This window comes from Microchirus variegatus (genome assembly GCF_963457635.1).
Source record: "Microchirus variegatus genome assembly, chromosome: 6".
NCBI classification, from domain to species: Eukaryota; Metazoa; Chordata; class Actinopteri; order Pleuronectiformes; family Soleidae; genus Microchirus; species Microchirus variegatus.
In genome coordinates, this window is record NC_139807.1 from 1,177,835 (window position 1) to 1,194,887 (window position 17,053).

Sequence of the window (17,053 nt, forward strand, 5' to 3'; positions counted from 1 at the left end):
TAATGTCGTCAATCGTTCTATTGACTACAATGAATGAGATTTGTTCAATTTAAAGTGGTGGTGGGCACTGGGTTAACTCACGAAGCGTTTCCATGACGACTGACCGGAAAAAAGACGCACGTGACGTCATGTTTACGCGCCGCGACACGGGAGTCCAAGCACCATTTACCAGTTAGCTCCGTTAGCTCCGTTAGCTCCGTTAGCTGCATTAGCGCTGTTAGCGCGCCTACAGTGGAACTGGAGCGGTCTGTTTATTAAACGAAAAGAGCAACGCTACAAATAACCAGCGTACCTGTGTACTGCGTATGCGTACCTCTGTTTTTAATGTTTAGAGTTAATTTAGAGACTCATTTTAACAATCGGGAGTCACGCAAACATGACGTCACACGCGCCTTTTCCGGTCAGTCGTCATGGAAACGCGTCATGCATTAACGTGCGTTAACGTTGACGCCGTTAGCGCGCCCAGCACGAATTTAAAGTAAAATTATGACGGTGAGCATATTTGAATAGCATACATTACGTTTCTGTGGAGGCAAAACAACACAGTTGTAAACTCTTAACGTGTGAATATAAATGGTCTGTATTTAAATAGCTCTTTTGACCACAAACACCTGCTTTAGACTCCAGTTTCATCTTTAAGATTCACTCATTTCCATTTCAAAAACATAGTTTAATCATTATACACCGTTATTATTGAAATGATAGCGATATTATTTTCATCCTTAAAAGCACGTTGGTGAATAACGTGGTTTGGTGAAGGGTTTCGTGGATTAAAAAATGACAGTTCCTCTAAAGAGAAGTGAATATTTTATCAAATGTAACTGTGAAACCGTTTGCACTTCCTTGACGCAGATATCTGTGAGTGATCTAATGCTTGGTGAGAGCTTTACCACGTTTACCCTATTTATTAATCTGTCAGTTTGTGCGTACGAAAGGTCGACCTCGGGGGAGAGAACGAGAGACCCTCTCCTTCAACGCTCATCACATTAGAGGCCGACAAACGCCACAGGTGATTTGTCAGCAGCAAGTGTAGAATAGCTACGAGATCATTAGATCTTCGTGGCTTGGTTTCGCCGCTTGTTTCCATCAGTCACCATTGAATCTGTCTTCTGAGACCTTTTCCGTACAGAACAATCTTTACTAATTTGACTATGAGGATTGTCTGACAACAGTTAAAACGACCGTGTGTGTGTGTGTGTGTGTGTGTGTGTGTGTGTGTGCTCGCCCTCTGGGCGCTCATCTAGCCAGCCTGTCAGTCTTCTCAGCCGATGCCTGCCTCACGACGAGATGGTGGCATTTGGGAGGATGACGAACAGAAACATTGTTTATCCGGGAACTGAATTATTCATGAAATAGCACCTTTTTTTTTTTTTTTCTATCAAAGACGAAAAAGAGCCAGCTGCTGTGATCCAATATGTCACCGCTCCACCTGCTTACACAATCCGTGCACGTCAATTGACACCTGATTATCTCATGATGCTGCTCTTGTCTTTCTTGCAAAACAACACATGACTCAAACGTTACCCAATCTCAATCTCACTCAGCTTTTTGTTCCCATCATGTTAGCGTCGTTCAAACAATGACTGTGACGCACAAAACTGTCATTAAGACTGAATGTCCATGCGTTAGAATAAGTAATAATACAAATAATCGTAATGGATGCATATTGAATTATGTTTTTTTTTCGATGCACTCCGTCACACATTGAACTTATAACTCAACAAGTTGAGACTTGATACGATCCCTTCACCACAACTGGTCGAGGCAGATGGCCGCTCCCATCTTTGAGTCTGGTTCTGTCAGAGGTTTTTCTCTCCACTGCTTGGTCGCTGTGCGAATTGTTGGGTTTCTCTGCTCTCTATAATGTTGTCTATGCACTGTGCCTTGAGATAATGTACGTTGTGATTCAGTGCGATACAAATAACATGTAATTGAGTTGAACACGGTTGGCGGAGCGGTTAGAGCTCATGCCTTTGCAGCAAGAAGACCCGGGTTTGTGCCCCGGTTGGAACGAGGGCCTTTCTGCATGAAGTTAGCATGTTCTCCCTGTGTGTGTGTGGGTTCCCACAGTCCAAATACATGCAGATTTGGGGATTAGGCAAATTGGTCACTCTTAAATTGACCGTAGGTGTGAATGTGTGAGAGAATAGTTGTTTGTCAATATATATTAAAGCGGAACTAGACCGGAAGTTCCTATTATCGCTGTTTTTTTGGTGTGTATCTGCGTCATTACCTTGTTTATGAAGCCCTGACGGTTCTAAACAAACAGTTCAGCCACTGCTGAGAACGTTGTGTTTTATTGTAATCTCTGGGCTCAACGAGATCACTGAAAATCCCGTAATAGTTACGTAAGCAGCGGTTCTCCTGAACAACCGATCGTCCTGCTCCGGGCACTAGTCCGGGCACATCCGGTTGCGTACATTGAACCGCAGAAGAAGAATAACTTCCGTTGTGGAGGTGTTTCACGAGCGACAGTGTCTTCTGACTCTGGGTCTGACTCCGGGTCAAAGTCATCAAAGGGACTGAGGCGGGGAGTCGTGAAGAAGCTATTTTTAAACACTGTTAAAACAATGTTTTGATAATGAGGAGCAGTGCATCCACCGTTCCAGAGGGGGGCGCTGCGCTTCTGAGAACGGATGTGCTGGATAGTACTGGCCAATCACAAGACTCTGTCTTCTGGGGGTGAAAGTTCACTCTGAAATCTCGCAGCAGAAAAACACCGTCAGAAAAGAGGATTTCCATCGGCTCGTTTACAGCAACTAGGAGGTTTTTGAGCATAAAAACAAGTTAATATATGTAAGTAGACCTCCATAACTAACATATATGTGAGCTTTAAAACAGTCCAGGGTGTACCCCGCCTATCGCCCTATGCCCGCCAAGATAGGCACAGCACCGCCTGCGACCCTCTGGTGGAAGATAAAGTGGTAGATAATGAATGGATGGATTGAACTTACTGATGTGTATAGGTAGCCTTCACTGTTCATCGCTAGATAGAGTTTGGTCTGCACCCCCTGGATGGCCACCACTCGCAGTCCCACTGGAATAAGGTTGAACATGGCTGAAAGAGATGGACGGTAAAGTGTTAACATATGAATGTTTTCATCCCCAATTCAACACAAAACTCAGCGACTATTAAAACAGACACAAAATGAGTTATTTCAGGGCAGAAACATCCGCTCAAGGGATCGACGACTCACTCTCTGCCAAATGTGTTTTTTTTTTAAAAAAAAGCAGACATGAAAACAGAAACTGAGGAAGTCAGGAAGACAGAAGTTGGGTTGAAAGGCTTTCAGACGTTTAGTGTAAGTGCCGCAAACACAATATGTACTTGTATATAAATATATATATATATATATATGTTGAAATTACATAAAAAATTGTTTAATATGTATCTATGATGCATTTCTGCTAGTTCAATCATGTCATGATAAACCAGTTATCACACAGCTTTACATTAATGATGGTGAGGAGAGAGAAACTCTCTGTGCACAGACTTCAGACAATCTCTTGCTTGCTCGTTCTCACACACACACTCACACACTCACGGGTAAATCAGTGAGTCGTGAGGCTGAGAGAGCCCAGTTGGTCAGTTAAGTACGCCGCTATGTAATTACTGTCTGCCTGAGCAGCGTGTCTGTCTGTCTGTTTCATAAGAGGCTGGCACTGGCAGTTCTGACGAGCAGAAAGCAGCACATGAACGTCCACCTCAAAGTCTGTAGCGGTGCCTCTCTCCACCCACCCCCCCAAAAAAAGGACAACTTCTTGTTCCAACTGCTGTTTGACAAAACCCTGATACCATCAGCACACTTTGATGATAACCATCACAGTAAAGGATGAATTGAGAATGATCGAGTTACAGGATTTTTCCCAATTCAGAGGCAGAGAAATTGAACCCTAATTCTCACATCAGTTATAGGCCTGTTGTCTTGTTGTTAGCCAATTAGTGGATCCTATCTAGCAGACACTGACTCCTTTTGAGTGAAGTGCACTATAGAGGGTTTCTGATGGGCTAATTCATCTGGCCCTCATCACTTTAACTCACTAACTGCACACAAATGGACATTGGCAGTGGTTTCTTTGTCGTCGTTGAAGTCCCAGAAGACGTATACTCGTGTCTGTTCTCATGTCTCCACAGAGATGTTTCAAATAATGTAATGGCTGTGGTATAACAGTAAAAAAGCATCATCGTGGAGTGGTAGGGTGGGGTCCTTCTGAAACGGCTGTTACTTTTATATGGTGAATGTAGTAATCAAAAGCACTCACTCTTTCACTACTGATGCTGCTCTGTTCTGTAGAACTATCTGATACCGTAACACACATTTAATGTGGTGGTCTTGAAGGTTTGTAAATGACGGATTGGTCTTTTCGGGGACAATATCTGCGGTGACACTTCCTTTGGCAGATCTCTGTGCAGTCGACGCTGCCAGTGAAACGTATACATCAAACAGATTGGAGCTGCACGGCTTTTTTTTTACAACCTCATTATCTGCGGTCGTTTTTAGATTCGATAATCTCGTACATACATTAAGCCGTCAAACCGGTGATGGATCCGCTTGTGTGATTTGTATTGTGTGGATCGCAGAGTAATAAGATGATACATTTAAAAGCTTTGTTTTAATAACAGGTCACAGTCGGGCTGCACAGATGTGCTCTCGACTAGGGCTGCAGCTATCCAATGTTTTTGTAATCGAAATTTGGTTGAATTTGTAAAATTCAACCAATTATTTACAAAACTATTCGATAGCTGCAGCCCGAGTAAGCTACATTAAATCAGCTAACATCAATGTTTACGTTAGCTTGGGCCGGAAGAGTTAGCATTAGCAACTGGATGCTTTGGGCTCAGATGCTGAATCATTGAGGACAGTTGTAGTTGACAGCGATTACACAGCACCGTGTTGGCTTCTTGTTGAAGCGGGAAATGGTCCCACACTTTGGACATTTTCTGCCTTTTACGGGCTGTTTCACTCTCCGTCATCGCGTCAGCTAAAATATGGATGTTCGGTGCGCGTCTGCTAAAACGGTCCGTGTGAAACAACGAGCCCTGCGCTGAACAGGCAACACAAGATAGTGATAGATAGAGGCAGGAGACATTTTCAAAAACTTTCAAGGTCCTTGAATTTTTTTTTTTTAATTCACAAACCTTCAAGGCCCAAGGGAACCCTATGTGTGGCAGGAGACACTTTCAAAAACTTTCAAGGTCCTTGAATTTTTTTCAAGGATTTCAAGGCCCAAAGGAACCCTATGGGGGTGGCAGGAGATATTTTCAAAAACTGGAATTAAACGAAGAGTTTTTGCCTCGAGGAATTTTTGCAATCGTGTTACTCGAATCACTCGATTGATCGTTGCAGCCCTCCTCTCGACCCTGATTTAACCGATACCTTGTTTACAGACAGTAAATGATGTGACTTCACAACAAATCCCCTTAAACACTTTCCCATCAAAGAATTGGATGTTATCATGTAATTGAAACCAGAAGGCTATCAACAACAAGACTCCACCACACACAGCAAAAGCATGTATTGTTTCTTTGGGTTTGTATTTATTCATTTTAACAAACGTCTTCCCAAATCTTGCTTTTTTTTTTTTTTTGGAACATTCTCCTGATGCTGCAGTGCAGAGGCTGATCGATTCCCTGCCAGAAATTCATGCTTCCGGGTTACAGATGGCACTATCAGCAAACATTCTCTGCAACCACTGTTCAGATTGATCCATCCTTGCTCCGTTGGATACAGAGCTGGAGGGTGTTTTCATGAGAAAACTCTCTTCACCGCTGTGGTAAACCCACGTGATTTACAGTCTGAATTCAATGCCTTTATTTATGGATCATTGTAAACGTATAACATAGCATCATTTATTGATTTTCTTGTACGTAGTTAAGGTGTTTCATGATTTTAGTCGTTCTCGTCCATTGTGACAGCGATGTGTCACTCGCCGAGTCTTCTCCCTCCACCACCACGAGGCGCACGTACACTTCCGCAGAAACACTTCATTTCAGAAGGATTACCAGGCGGTGCACTGATGGAGCTTTTCAAGAGGGGGAAACTCAATTACTTCCTGGCTCCTGTAAACACCTGAGCACACAGTCGAGCCACCCACTCACGGACGTACTAGGTGTAGAAAAGCACAGGGGTGATGAGGGTTTGGGAGACGGTTTTCTCAATTGATAATTGTCTCCAGTTCCAACATGAATTTGTTGTCTACTCCTGACCCGAAGGTGACAAATAACAGCGAGTCAAAATGTGACATGGTTCCCGGGAGCAGCGCGCTGGATTAGCCTGAATATGACAACCCCGACAAAGTATCGGAGCTAAAAGCGAGCTGCGGGGACGATGCTGCACAGCCACTCTGTGCTCTGATGTTTAATTACGGCGCGTCTTTGGAGGAGGGGAAACTGGGTTACTTAAAGATAAATGTAAGAGACTCCATCACTGTAAATAATGTAAGACTTGTATCCGGGATTTTGTTTTGTTATCGTGTAGGATATCGGAAATGGAAAGTTCTTCACCTAATTTGAATCGGTGAAATGAATGCTCAGCAAATGTTATTCAAGACAATATTTGACAAATCTATCAAAACAGTAACCTGCTTTCATAGAAAAGGATTTGGAGATGTTTTGGACGGATTCCACGGGGATTTGAGGCTTTATATTTATGACAAATATTCACAGTAATATCAAAGTTCTCATCTATCCAAAGTCATCGTCGGCAGCAAAGGATCACAAAGACGCTGGCAGTTATTTGAGTAGGTCCTCTCCCACCATCACAAGACACCAGTAGCTCTAAGAGGACTGTGCTCTGCGTCACCATGGAGACAAGTGCACCCAGCGCCTAACAATGCTATTTTTGGAGCAGTGCAAAGAGCTTCACTCTTTCTCCTCTTCCTTTTCAGCTCCACTCTTTAATATTCCTCTTCAAAAACTACTTTGGTGTCAAATCGGGTCAGCTGCTTTGAGATGTGCGCTGAGGAAAGTGAGCGGACTCAGTGTGTGTGTGTGTGTGTGTGTGTGTGTGTGAACTGATATGCTGAAGATGTATTTAACGTAGCTTTAATTTTATTGGGACAATTCTACACAGTTGACGTACAAAGATTGCACAGAACTTTCGCCGTTTCCACTGAGGGACTAATTGAACGCCGCCTGTGTTAGTGTTTACATGCTGCTTTGCTTTGGGATTACGCACCGTTACATCAAAGCTGCTTCAGCGCGCTATACGTCTCTCTCTACATAATTGTTTAGGAACGTCAACGTTGAGCTCGCTAACCGCTCAAGAGAAATCTAATCTCTAAAAAGCTTGAAGGTGTCCAAACATGAGGAAGTTGAGTTCGTGTCTGCTGTGTCGCTACCAGACGAGGCGCTGCTGCTGCTAATCTCACCATTGATCTCCTCCTCTTTAATCTGTCTGTTGGAAAACAAAGTGCTGGTGGGTGTAATGGCAATGATAGGGGATGTTTAAACACACAGTATAAGGTATTAGACACAACTCCACTGGAGGAGGAGTGAAAAAGCCAGTCATGATCATCTGTGCTCAGGTTACTATAGAGAACTTCTTTGATTAGATCAGATTAAACAGCTACTTAGTCCTGCAGCACTGGTGGGCATTAATTTGATGTTGACAGATTAACTACAGTGCTACGCTACGGCGCTGAGAGCCTGAATACAACATGACGTCAACTCAGCGTGCTAAGAATTTTGTGTTCTTACTCAAAGTCTCGATTTAGTTCAGATTATAGGCTGCCGTTTTTAGATGCTTGTTGAGCTGTATTTAAACTTCATTGTTAGTTATACGTTGACGTCACACGATAACAATTATTTTCCTAATTGATGATTAATCAATGAATGTCAGAAAATGCTTAAAAAAACGTTTATCAGTGTTTGTCAAACCTGGAAATGACGACGTTCTCCAATGTCTTTGTTTTGTCCACAAACCAAAATGATTCCGTTTTAATGGTTTCTTTATTTATGTGAAGCAAAGAAACCAAGAAAATATTCACATTTAAGAAGCTAAAACAATCAGATGATCTTAATCCGTAAGCAAAGAATATCACATTATTGCAATTACAGCTCTCGTATGTCACCTCCTTTTCCGCCGTATAGCGTCGTAAACACAGCTTGACTGACTGCTCGCACCAGTCCGGAGGTGGAGGAGGTTTGTGTTACTCGAGTCATTAAAGACGGCTCACGCCTCGGGCACAGCAGCCTTTAATGGTTCTGGTACCTTTTTTCAACACTGTGGTAAAACTTGAAACCAGTTATGAGCCCACGTCTAAATATTTGACATGTCAATGTGTCAACTTGTTTGTGACTGACTCCAGGGTTAGGATTGATTCTGGACGCCCATCGTCTATTAGAGCATAGTGACGAGTATCTGCTGCTGTGCTGCGCTCATCGTCCTCATTAAATGACAGAATATTAGATTGAAACTTACTGTAACCATTGTCTTCCTCCTTCGTTCCATCAATGGTTCCGTCCGCCTGCAGCTGCAGGTGGAAACCTTGTCGACTGTACAGCTTTGTCACGATCCCCTTCAGCTGGGGCTCTGTGAGGGATGCACAAGAGAAACGAGACTTTACACACCGTTACACTGCAGAAACGCATGGACGTAGTCGCTCGCGCCGTTCTGAAGGGACATTTTGTAGCTTCACTTTCAGTTGGGCTGCTCGCCGCCATTTCCTGGAGCCTCCAAATCCAATTTAGTGAAAGATTAGTTGGGCCTGAGCAGAGCAGAGGCGGGAGAAAACCACTACTAACAGCGGCTGAAACACCTCCATAAAGCAAACAATCCAAATTTCACCACTAAAACAGGTCAGGTTTACTATGATCTGGTCTTGGACTAGAGTTACACATTTACTGCACATTACACTGAATCCTGACGAGAAGTGAGAATCTTGTTGCAGGAGCTACAATTCAAGACCATCGCTTGACTGCTTTGAAAGGCTATGGATTCACGACTCTTGCTGATCCCCTAACACGTTACATGGCCATTTAATGCATTCCCAGTTTATATTAACAAGTAAAAGCAAAGATATGTGAAGAAACAGCGGCAAAGTAAACGATATTCATGGATTAAATGATCAGAAACACTGAAATATTTAATTTTTCCAAAGCAACATTTGGTTAAAAATGAGTGGTGAGGTATAGTCTATACACTCTTAGAAATAAAAGTGCTAAGTAGAGCCATATAAGGTTCTTCGGCTTGTCGTCATAGGAGAACCCTTTTTGGATCTAGGTGGAACCTGGAACCCTTAGTGGTACCAACAACCCTTTTACAACCCTTTATTCTGGGATTTTAAAGGGTTCTCTGGATCAAAATGGTTCTTACTGGAACCATTCGTGTTACCAAGAACTCTTGAATAACAAATGGTTCCAGGTAGAACCTCAGCCCGCGTAGAAGAACACTTTTGGAACCCTTATTTCTAAGAGTGTAGCTGAGGATTTTTCTTGCATGCCACCCTCACTGCCTTCTTCTAATTCTCCGTCACTCTCCTTGGTTTCAAAAGAAATATACGGATATATAAATATAAAAATACCTGACCCGAAATTCAATAAAATCTTCTAGTTTTATTTCAGCGGGAGTACATTTTGTTGGAAAGAAAGAATATGGATTAATGAAGATTGTCTCAGATTTAACAAACCCTGGCAATTACTCGTAATTGTGTTGACGTACAATCAGGCATCAGGAAGTTTAAAAGACAATGTGTGTAGAGTGGTAGAGCTTTTACTTTTGAAGTGTCTGATAAGAGCTAAGTGCTCTCCATCCTCTGTTAGTGTCCCTGGTGGAGTGTCCTTTACTGTGGTTTACCACACCTTTCATCTAGCCTTTCATCTCACTTTTCTGCATATTGACATTTATATCCGTGCTAAGTTCACGTTTGGTTTGCTAAAGTAATGATTAAAAAAAACCTTATTTCTATAAAAGAGAAGAAAAAGAATGAGGCAGTACTCAGACACAAATTCAAATAAAAGTACACAGAGTATGTGTGCTAATAACCCAGCGCGTATGTCATGTATGCAGGGCATAAGTGTTTATCCATACAGTCTTTGTGAAATATGCCAGTGGATTGTTTTCAGTGAGGCACCATCTGTAAGTCTCACTCAGACAACAACGCCTTCTACTTGGCATGTATCGCTTCCTACGCATGCACGGTGGAAAAAGAGAAATTGGAAGTGAAGGAGTTATTGTGCAGGTTTGCAGATTCTATACAGCAGATATCGAGAGTTATCAAACAAACTTAGTTGTGAGCGATGGGGATGGAAATGAGCAGCAAGTTTGACACGGTAAACACAAAAAGACTGAAGGAGCTGAACGTAAACACACCAGGAAACGGATGCAATTTAAACATAATGTGACCTTTGGAGCCGAGCGATCACATCAGATGCGGAAACTCTTACTTCTGCATTAGATTTGTAAGGGATTATTCTGTCACTTATGATACTGTTAGTTGTCGCTTTGCTTTGATTCGAGCATTTTGTTGTTCTAATACATACATTTTTATTATATTTGAGCTCAGCAGGTGCTTGAATTTGTGGATACAACACTTGTGTGTATCTGTTTCTCTTATTTGTGATATAACTTGTGGAATAAAAACTGATTATGCAGCAAATTTTGAATTGACTTGGAAATGATTGACCATGACATTATTTCCACAATCCATCATAAACTCATCATATTCCTGTGTATAATCAGTGAAGTGGACAAACTTCACGCATCCTGTTCTCCTGCCAACTTTGGCTGCGTCAATATTTGTTCATTTTAAGTACAAATTGAGCACATCTGCTCAATCTTACCCTACTTTGATGCTTTTAAAAAATATATATATATATATATTATAGCATCCTATAAAGGCCAATCAAACTGCAGCTCAACAGACCTGGTCGTCTCCTTCGCCTCTTCTTGGAGCCAAAGAGTTTGACCCGGGAGAAAACATTGAGTCGACTGGGTTTCTCGCAGCTTCCCTTGGCTTTACTCGGGCTGCTCACGCAGCGGCAGGCATTCGACTTCTCGCGCTCCCTCGCCTGCCTTTTCTGTCTTATGAGGGAGCTGGCGATCGCTGCAGCCATCGCCAGTTTGGCGACGGTTTGGTCAAAACTCGCGTGAGAACAATCGCTCCCTTTGAATCCAGATCACTGGATTCTGAAGGGAAACGTCCGCGCGCGGTGCCAAAAACAAGCTCAGCCGAGTGCGAGTCGTTAAATTTTGAAAAGTGTTGTTTGAAGAAGGGACGATAAAATAGTCCCAGCAGCAGCAGCAGCAGCAGCTGGAGCCTGTTAGATAATGTCCAAGTGGATCATTGCTCGTGGTTCTTAGTTGTAACTCGGGAAATCGTCCGTTGCATATCCGAGGAAAACTTCAAAAGATGAAAAACGCACATCCTGCCGCGAGGCTGTACACAGACTTTCACCTCAGCCCGCTGCATGTCCCCCACACCTGCATCACAACACACACACGCACAAATCCAGTCCCTGCAAGTGGTTTCGCATCATCCTCACACTAACGCTGCATGTGCGCGCAAATGGGGCTGGCGGATGAGTCGTGGACGCGGCTCAGTGCGCAGTCACGTAGGATGGAAACACCTGTTTGCAGACGCCGGTTTGTGGAGTGGCTGCAAAGCTCTTTGTCGGGTTTCTCTAATGTGAACGAACCACTAAAGAAACTCCATCTGTCTTTAGTCGCGAAGCATCGCAAGGTAAAAAGCTGGAGGCGCCGAATGGACGCAGTATCTGCTGCTGCTCAGAGCATCATCATCATCATCATCATCATCACCTCCAACAGCAGAGGAGGAGGGTGACGACGGCCAGGACTGTAGTGACACACAAACCAAGTGCCCAGTTGGACAATTCATATCTTTGTAAAGGTCTTTATAATTCATGTTAATATAATAAGGGGGTGTGGTTGGTGTGTGGGGGCGCTGAAGAGGAGAAAAAACACCAGAAAAGATGAGATAATAGTACGAATATCAACCGAATTTCCATTTGATTTCACGAAAAAGAAATGATGCAACTCACTCGTAAATCATGTTTCACCAACAAGTAGAACATTTAAAATGTGATTAACTAAATATCTACAGTGATTTAAACGCAACGCTTTTAACTAAAGTCATTGCCTAGGGGCAAATAGCCACCATCACATATTGCTGTCATAAAAATCAATATAATGGAATAATCGATGTTCGTTTTGTTTGTTTAAGTTGGGGCATGTTTACATGAAATGATATCAACATGTAAACATGGCACTGGTATATTTTATATCTGTTAGGCAGGTTGATGGAAAGTAAATATAAGAATAAAATAAAAGTAACACCAATAACAACAGCTATTTACAGATATTTTATACTTTTATAGTTTTTTCACTTATAAATAATGGATTTGCTATTAGAACATGTCAGATAAAAAAAGAGTGGTCGAGTCGCTTTAATGATATTTAATCTAAAACAAACAGAGTGTCTTTTCTGCTTCTCTACATTGCTTTTCCCCCTCAGCCCTGGACTCACCCAGTTAACAGCCTAACCAATACTGCCATCTACAGTCTCTGCGCAAAACTGCCATAGACATTTTTTTGTATTATTATGTATTTAATCTCATCAATAATAGGACCCACTGTCGAACACGAGCGTGTGGATTATGCGTCGGTTAAAACGAGGTGTGGCACAGTTACGCGCGTAATTATATACATAGTAAATAAATAAATAATAACTAAATCACTATAGAGTTCAAAAACAATGAAAACATGACATGTGTTCTGAATGTAGAACGTTTAAAGTCTAAAAACAAAGTGCTGACATTGCAACAATGAAGCCGCCGTCACTTCAGCACCACGGACAGCTCCAAGACAATCCACAAATCTGGAAGTCTCAGGGGCGACACAGATAAACACTGTCTGCTGAACATAAACACAGTCCCACATTAAGATAAACGGTGAAAATTTATGCTGATTACATTTAGATCTGTTTTTTTTATAACCGTAAAGAGAATAGCAACCCTACCTGAAGTGGATTTCCTCAAAGGAAAAGTCATGATCCTTTTATTTGCGAACGCAAAAGCTGTGACTTGGATACTTGCAGTCGTTGATCAGAAGCGGAGAAGCGAGAAAACAGAGTCTACTTCTAATCCAGGAAAGTTCAGAACATTGTCAGGCAACTGTTTGCGGCGGACAGTGGAGACTGAGAATGCGCCGAGGCGTGGCCATCAACAGGAAGAATCATTATAGGACATTAGCGACATGCCATTATGACTCCGAAAAACCCTCATTAAACATTCATCTCGAGGTCTTGTTGATCCAGGCGGGCGTGTTCGCTGCGATCCTGCGCACGACGGGGGCAACAGATTGAGAGGGAAAGTGATCGAAAATGTAGGCTGGGATTGTACTTCCTTCTTATGGAAGAGAAGACTTTGTTCTCGTGTTACAAAAAATCATGTAAAACGATCCGATAATGCGTTGTCTAAACCGGTTACACAGGCCGGGTCACTCTGGACTGAGAATATCGACGAGCAAACAACCGAGACAACAATGTGCATTAGACTGCGCTTCTTTATTCTATTTTTTTGCTTTTTTAAGAAAGACAATTCTGTGTTCTGTGAAACTGTAGATTTTACAGATCGCTCAGCAAATACTGAGTTTGGACAAATATGACTCTGGTTTGACGTCATTAAGACGCAAATTACTGTCAATAAAACGCAGGAATGATCATGTAATGTTCATGTTGCGCTTCTACTGCGCCACTTTAATGTTATTCTAGTAAATAAATATACGCCTTATAAGTCAATAGAGTGGTGTGATGTATGTAAACAAACACATGGTGAAGACTAACTGAGCGTTGATGCAACGTGCAGTGCACACATGTGAACACTAGATGGAGCAAGTGCACTAGCTATCTCAAGCAGTGAATTAGAGGGAAAGTGCTCAGTTCATTTTTGAAGCCAAATTAGTAAATAATCCTTTTAACTTAATTTAACTTGATAAACTCATGATTTATTTTATTTTTTTATTTTACAAATGTCACCCTGATAAGCAAAGGGTATACATTTTATGCGCATCCCATTGTTTTAGATCTTTACATCCAAGTAAACGATGGAAACGATTCACCAACTATTTGAGTAACAACAACACACTAAAGATATCGAAGTGATAACGCGAGTCGGCCATAAACAAACCGTCCTCCCCTCGTAAAAAAGGTTAATTTACTTTTATGTTCGCCGCTTGTACGTCCACGTCACTTGATAGGTGTATAAATGGTAGATGGGCCTGTTGTCAATAACATATTGATTTACAAAGGATGTGCACGGCTCCAATGACGCGACATATATTACACACAGAAACACATTTGTTTTCCCTCTCACTGGCACTGATGGGCCTCCGCCGCTGCAGTCTGACCTTTGACCTGCAGCACAGGCTATGATATGAAACCACGGCGGCTAAAGGTTGCTTTCAAGGTCGAACGAGGCTTTATGGAACCATCTGATTAGAATTTTATTACCTGCAGGTATAAGAGCAGACCTTACTCCAACACTAAGTAATGGTGTGTAACGCAGAAACTGCAATATAGTATTAAACTATATTTATACACTGCCCACCACACAGTGTCACTATATTCATGTACCTTTGACATGTGTTCGTCTACAGATCTTTACCCCAAAAATAAAGTTGACCCCAAGAGAAAACAATAAAATGTCAATAAAATCGTCTCTTGACTTTCTGAGTTATGCTGCTCACAAAAAGACAGAGAAAACTCAACCGTTTTGGCAGCAGTAATAGAGATAAGAGGATACTTTATTTACATTTTAAAGAATCAAGCCCCAGACCAATAATATGACTAATTTTATGACATTTAATTGCAGTTTTCATTCTTTGTCTTTTGATAATTTTGCCTGTGTTCATGCATAAGGCCTGGATTTTGGTAAGCTTGTGTATTTAGGGTTCGATCACTACTGAAGGAGTTATTCTTCTTGTTATTATTTTTCCTCTAAATATATCGCATTTTTGAGGCCTTTCCCATGCCCCAAAACTGACAGATTTTTGCAACCGCATCAATCCTGGTGAAAATGTACACATTTAAAAGGTTCGGTGAAAAAGCGTTGAAAATTGGAAGTGGGAGGAGCAAATAACTGCTCCGCCTCACAAAAGAGGGGTTGGCAAAAACATCAGCGTTAACCTTCATGCACGAAATGTGGTGCGTGCGTTCATTAGGTCAGGACGGTCAAAAAATATAGTGAAGACCTATGCTCTAAAACGAACAGGGAAGCCGCCATCTTGGATTGAACGTTCACTAATTGGCGTTTTTGGCGAATTTGCACCAGCGCTACAAAGTCTAGTCTAGTTTTATTTGGATCTTGTTATTTCCAGTTCAGCTCTGACAGTAAAGGCTAAAATACACTGTGTACAAACAAGTGTCGCACTCACAAACCCATTCAAAATGCACATTTTTCTACTCTCTTCCATGGCTTTTTACCACTCTCCACCAGATTCCATCATTTTGGCCATATTCAGCATAGGGAGAAAAAACATAGTATTTCCACTAGATGGCATATCATTGACATATAATGTAATATTCGACATAATAAAGTGTTTACTTTGAATGAAGTAATATGCATATAAGTAGCATTCTAGCCCTTTATTAGTAAATATTAAGCACATATTAACACCATATGTAGGAAATCTTAATTCACATGCTTAATGATTACTAATAAAGGGCTAGTATGTGACTTATATATGTAAGTAAGCACTTAGTTAATGGTGAATACGTGTTCCCTAATGTAAACTGTGACCATATAACGTAAAAAAACAACTAATGCTAACTATAGCGTCTTAGCTCACTTTGTTAATAGAGTAAATGAAGCTCATTTGCCACTATAGTTTTTTTAATGAAGGGCTCTAATACTGTGAATCATAATGAGCTCTATATTAGACTCTTTCATCATGCACTAACTTCCAGAGTTGATAAGCACACAGCAGGCCTACTGTGTTCCCTCCCTCTGATCTGTGGTGACACGACCCTCTCAAAATACGTTGATTAATGGACATCTTTACCATCTGATTTATACTCCTAACGATCGCTTTCCGTGACTGATATTACCTGATACCTCTACTTCTGCCTCCCTGAGCTAACAGAGACAGGCGGAAGCAGATAGCAGGGTTTTTTTTTTTGCTTCAGTCGTCTCAGCGCTGATAAACCGGGGTCCATCAGTCAAGTGGACAGTGTGGCCCTTCAACGAGGACGGCTGAGTTTATCACTGACAGTGAAGAGGACAGAGGGAGGTAAAGAGAGTCGGGCTGTCGCGCACAACAGCGCCGCTAATCACTCACTGTAAGGTGATAGTGAAGAGAGTGCAAACGTGCACACTCCTGATAGTGTTGAGTGTTCAACTACGAGCACTTGTCTTTGAGCTAAAGGAGCAGCTGCAGTGGACAAGTTAATGTGGTCAGTCTGTTTTTAAATATTTAATTTAAATTCCCTTATGCTACCGTTCAAAAGTTTGGGCTCACCTATACCGTTTTTGTTGTGTTTTCCATTAAAAGTCACTTTTATTCATCAAAAGAGTTGCAAAATGAAGAGAATATAGTCAAGACATTGACAAGATTAGAAATAATGATTTTTTTATTCCAAATACAAGGGTTTTTAAGGGTTTTCTAATCATCCAATAGTCTTCTTATGCGATTAGCAAACACAATGTACCATTAGAACAGTGGAAATGGGCCTCTATACACCTATGTACATATTCCATTAAAAAACAGACGTTTGCAGCTAGAATAGTCGTTTACCACATTAACTATGTATAGAGTGTATTTATGATTCATTTAATGTTATATTCATTGGAGAAAAAAGAGCTTTTCTTTCAAAAACAAGGACATTTCTAAGTGAGCCCAAACTTTTAAACAGTAGTGTATACTCAGGGGAGCTAACGGTAAGGATTGGACAAGTTCTCGGTGATGTTAGCGCCACCTGCATGACATTTCTAAGTGACCCCAAACATTTGAACAGTAGTGTATATACACACACACACAAAGTGAGAGAGTATATCTATAAGAATATGACTCCAAGCCATGGCCTCAACTCCCTAAAC

At 41.6% G+C, this 17,053-nt stretch overlaps 1 protein-coding gene across 4 annotated transcripts in view; it reads right to left on the reverse strand.

Moving 5' to 3' along the window:
- The window catches only part of fgf13a (fibroblast growth factor 13a), an 86,686-nt gene that overhangs the window by 11,954 nt on the left and 57,679 nt on the right, over positions 1-17,053 (reverse strand). For 3 of the 4 annotated variants that reach the window (XM_083891160.1, XM_083891158.1, XM_083891159.1), the window contains 2 exons: positions 8,424-8,534; positions 2,955-3,058 (listed from right to left, as the gene is read on the reverse strand). In XM_083891160.1, coding sequence (XP_083747286.1) covers positions 2,955-3,058; positions 8,424-8,534 — 215 coding nt within the window. Of the gene's footprint in view, positions 1-2,954; positions 3,059-8,423; positions 8,535-10,866; positions 11,060-17,053 lie in introns of those variants that run through there. The other variant, XM_083891161.1, reaches the window with a different exon arrangement.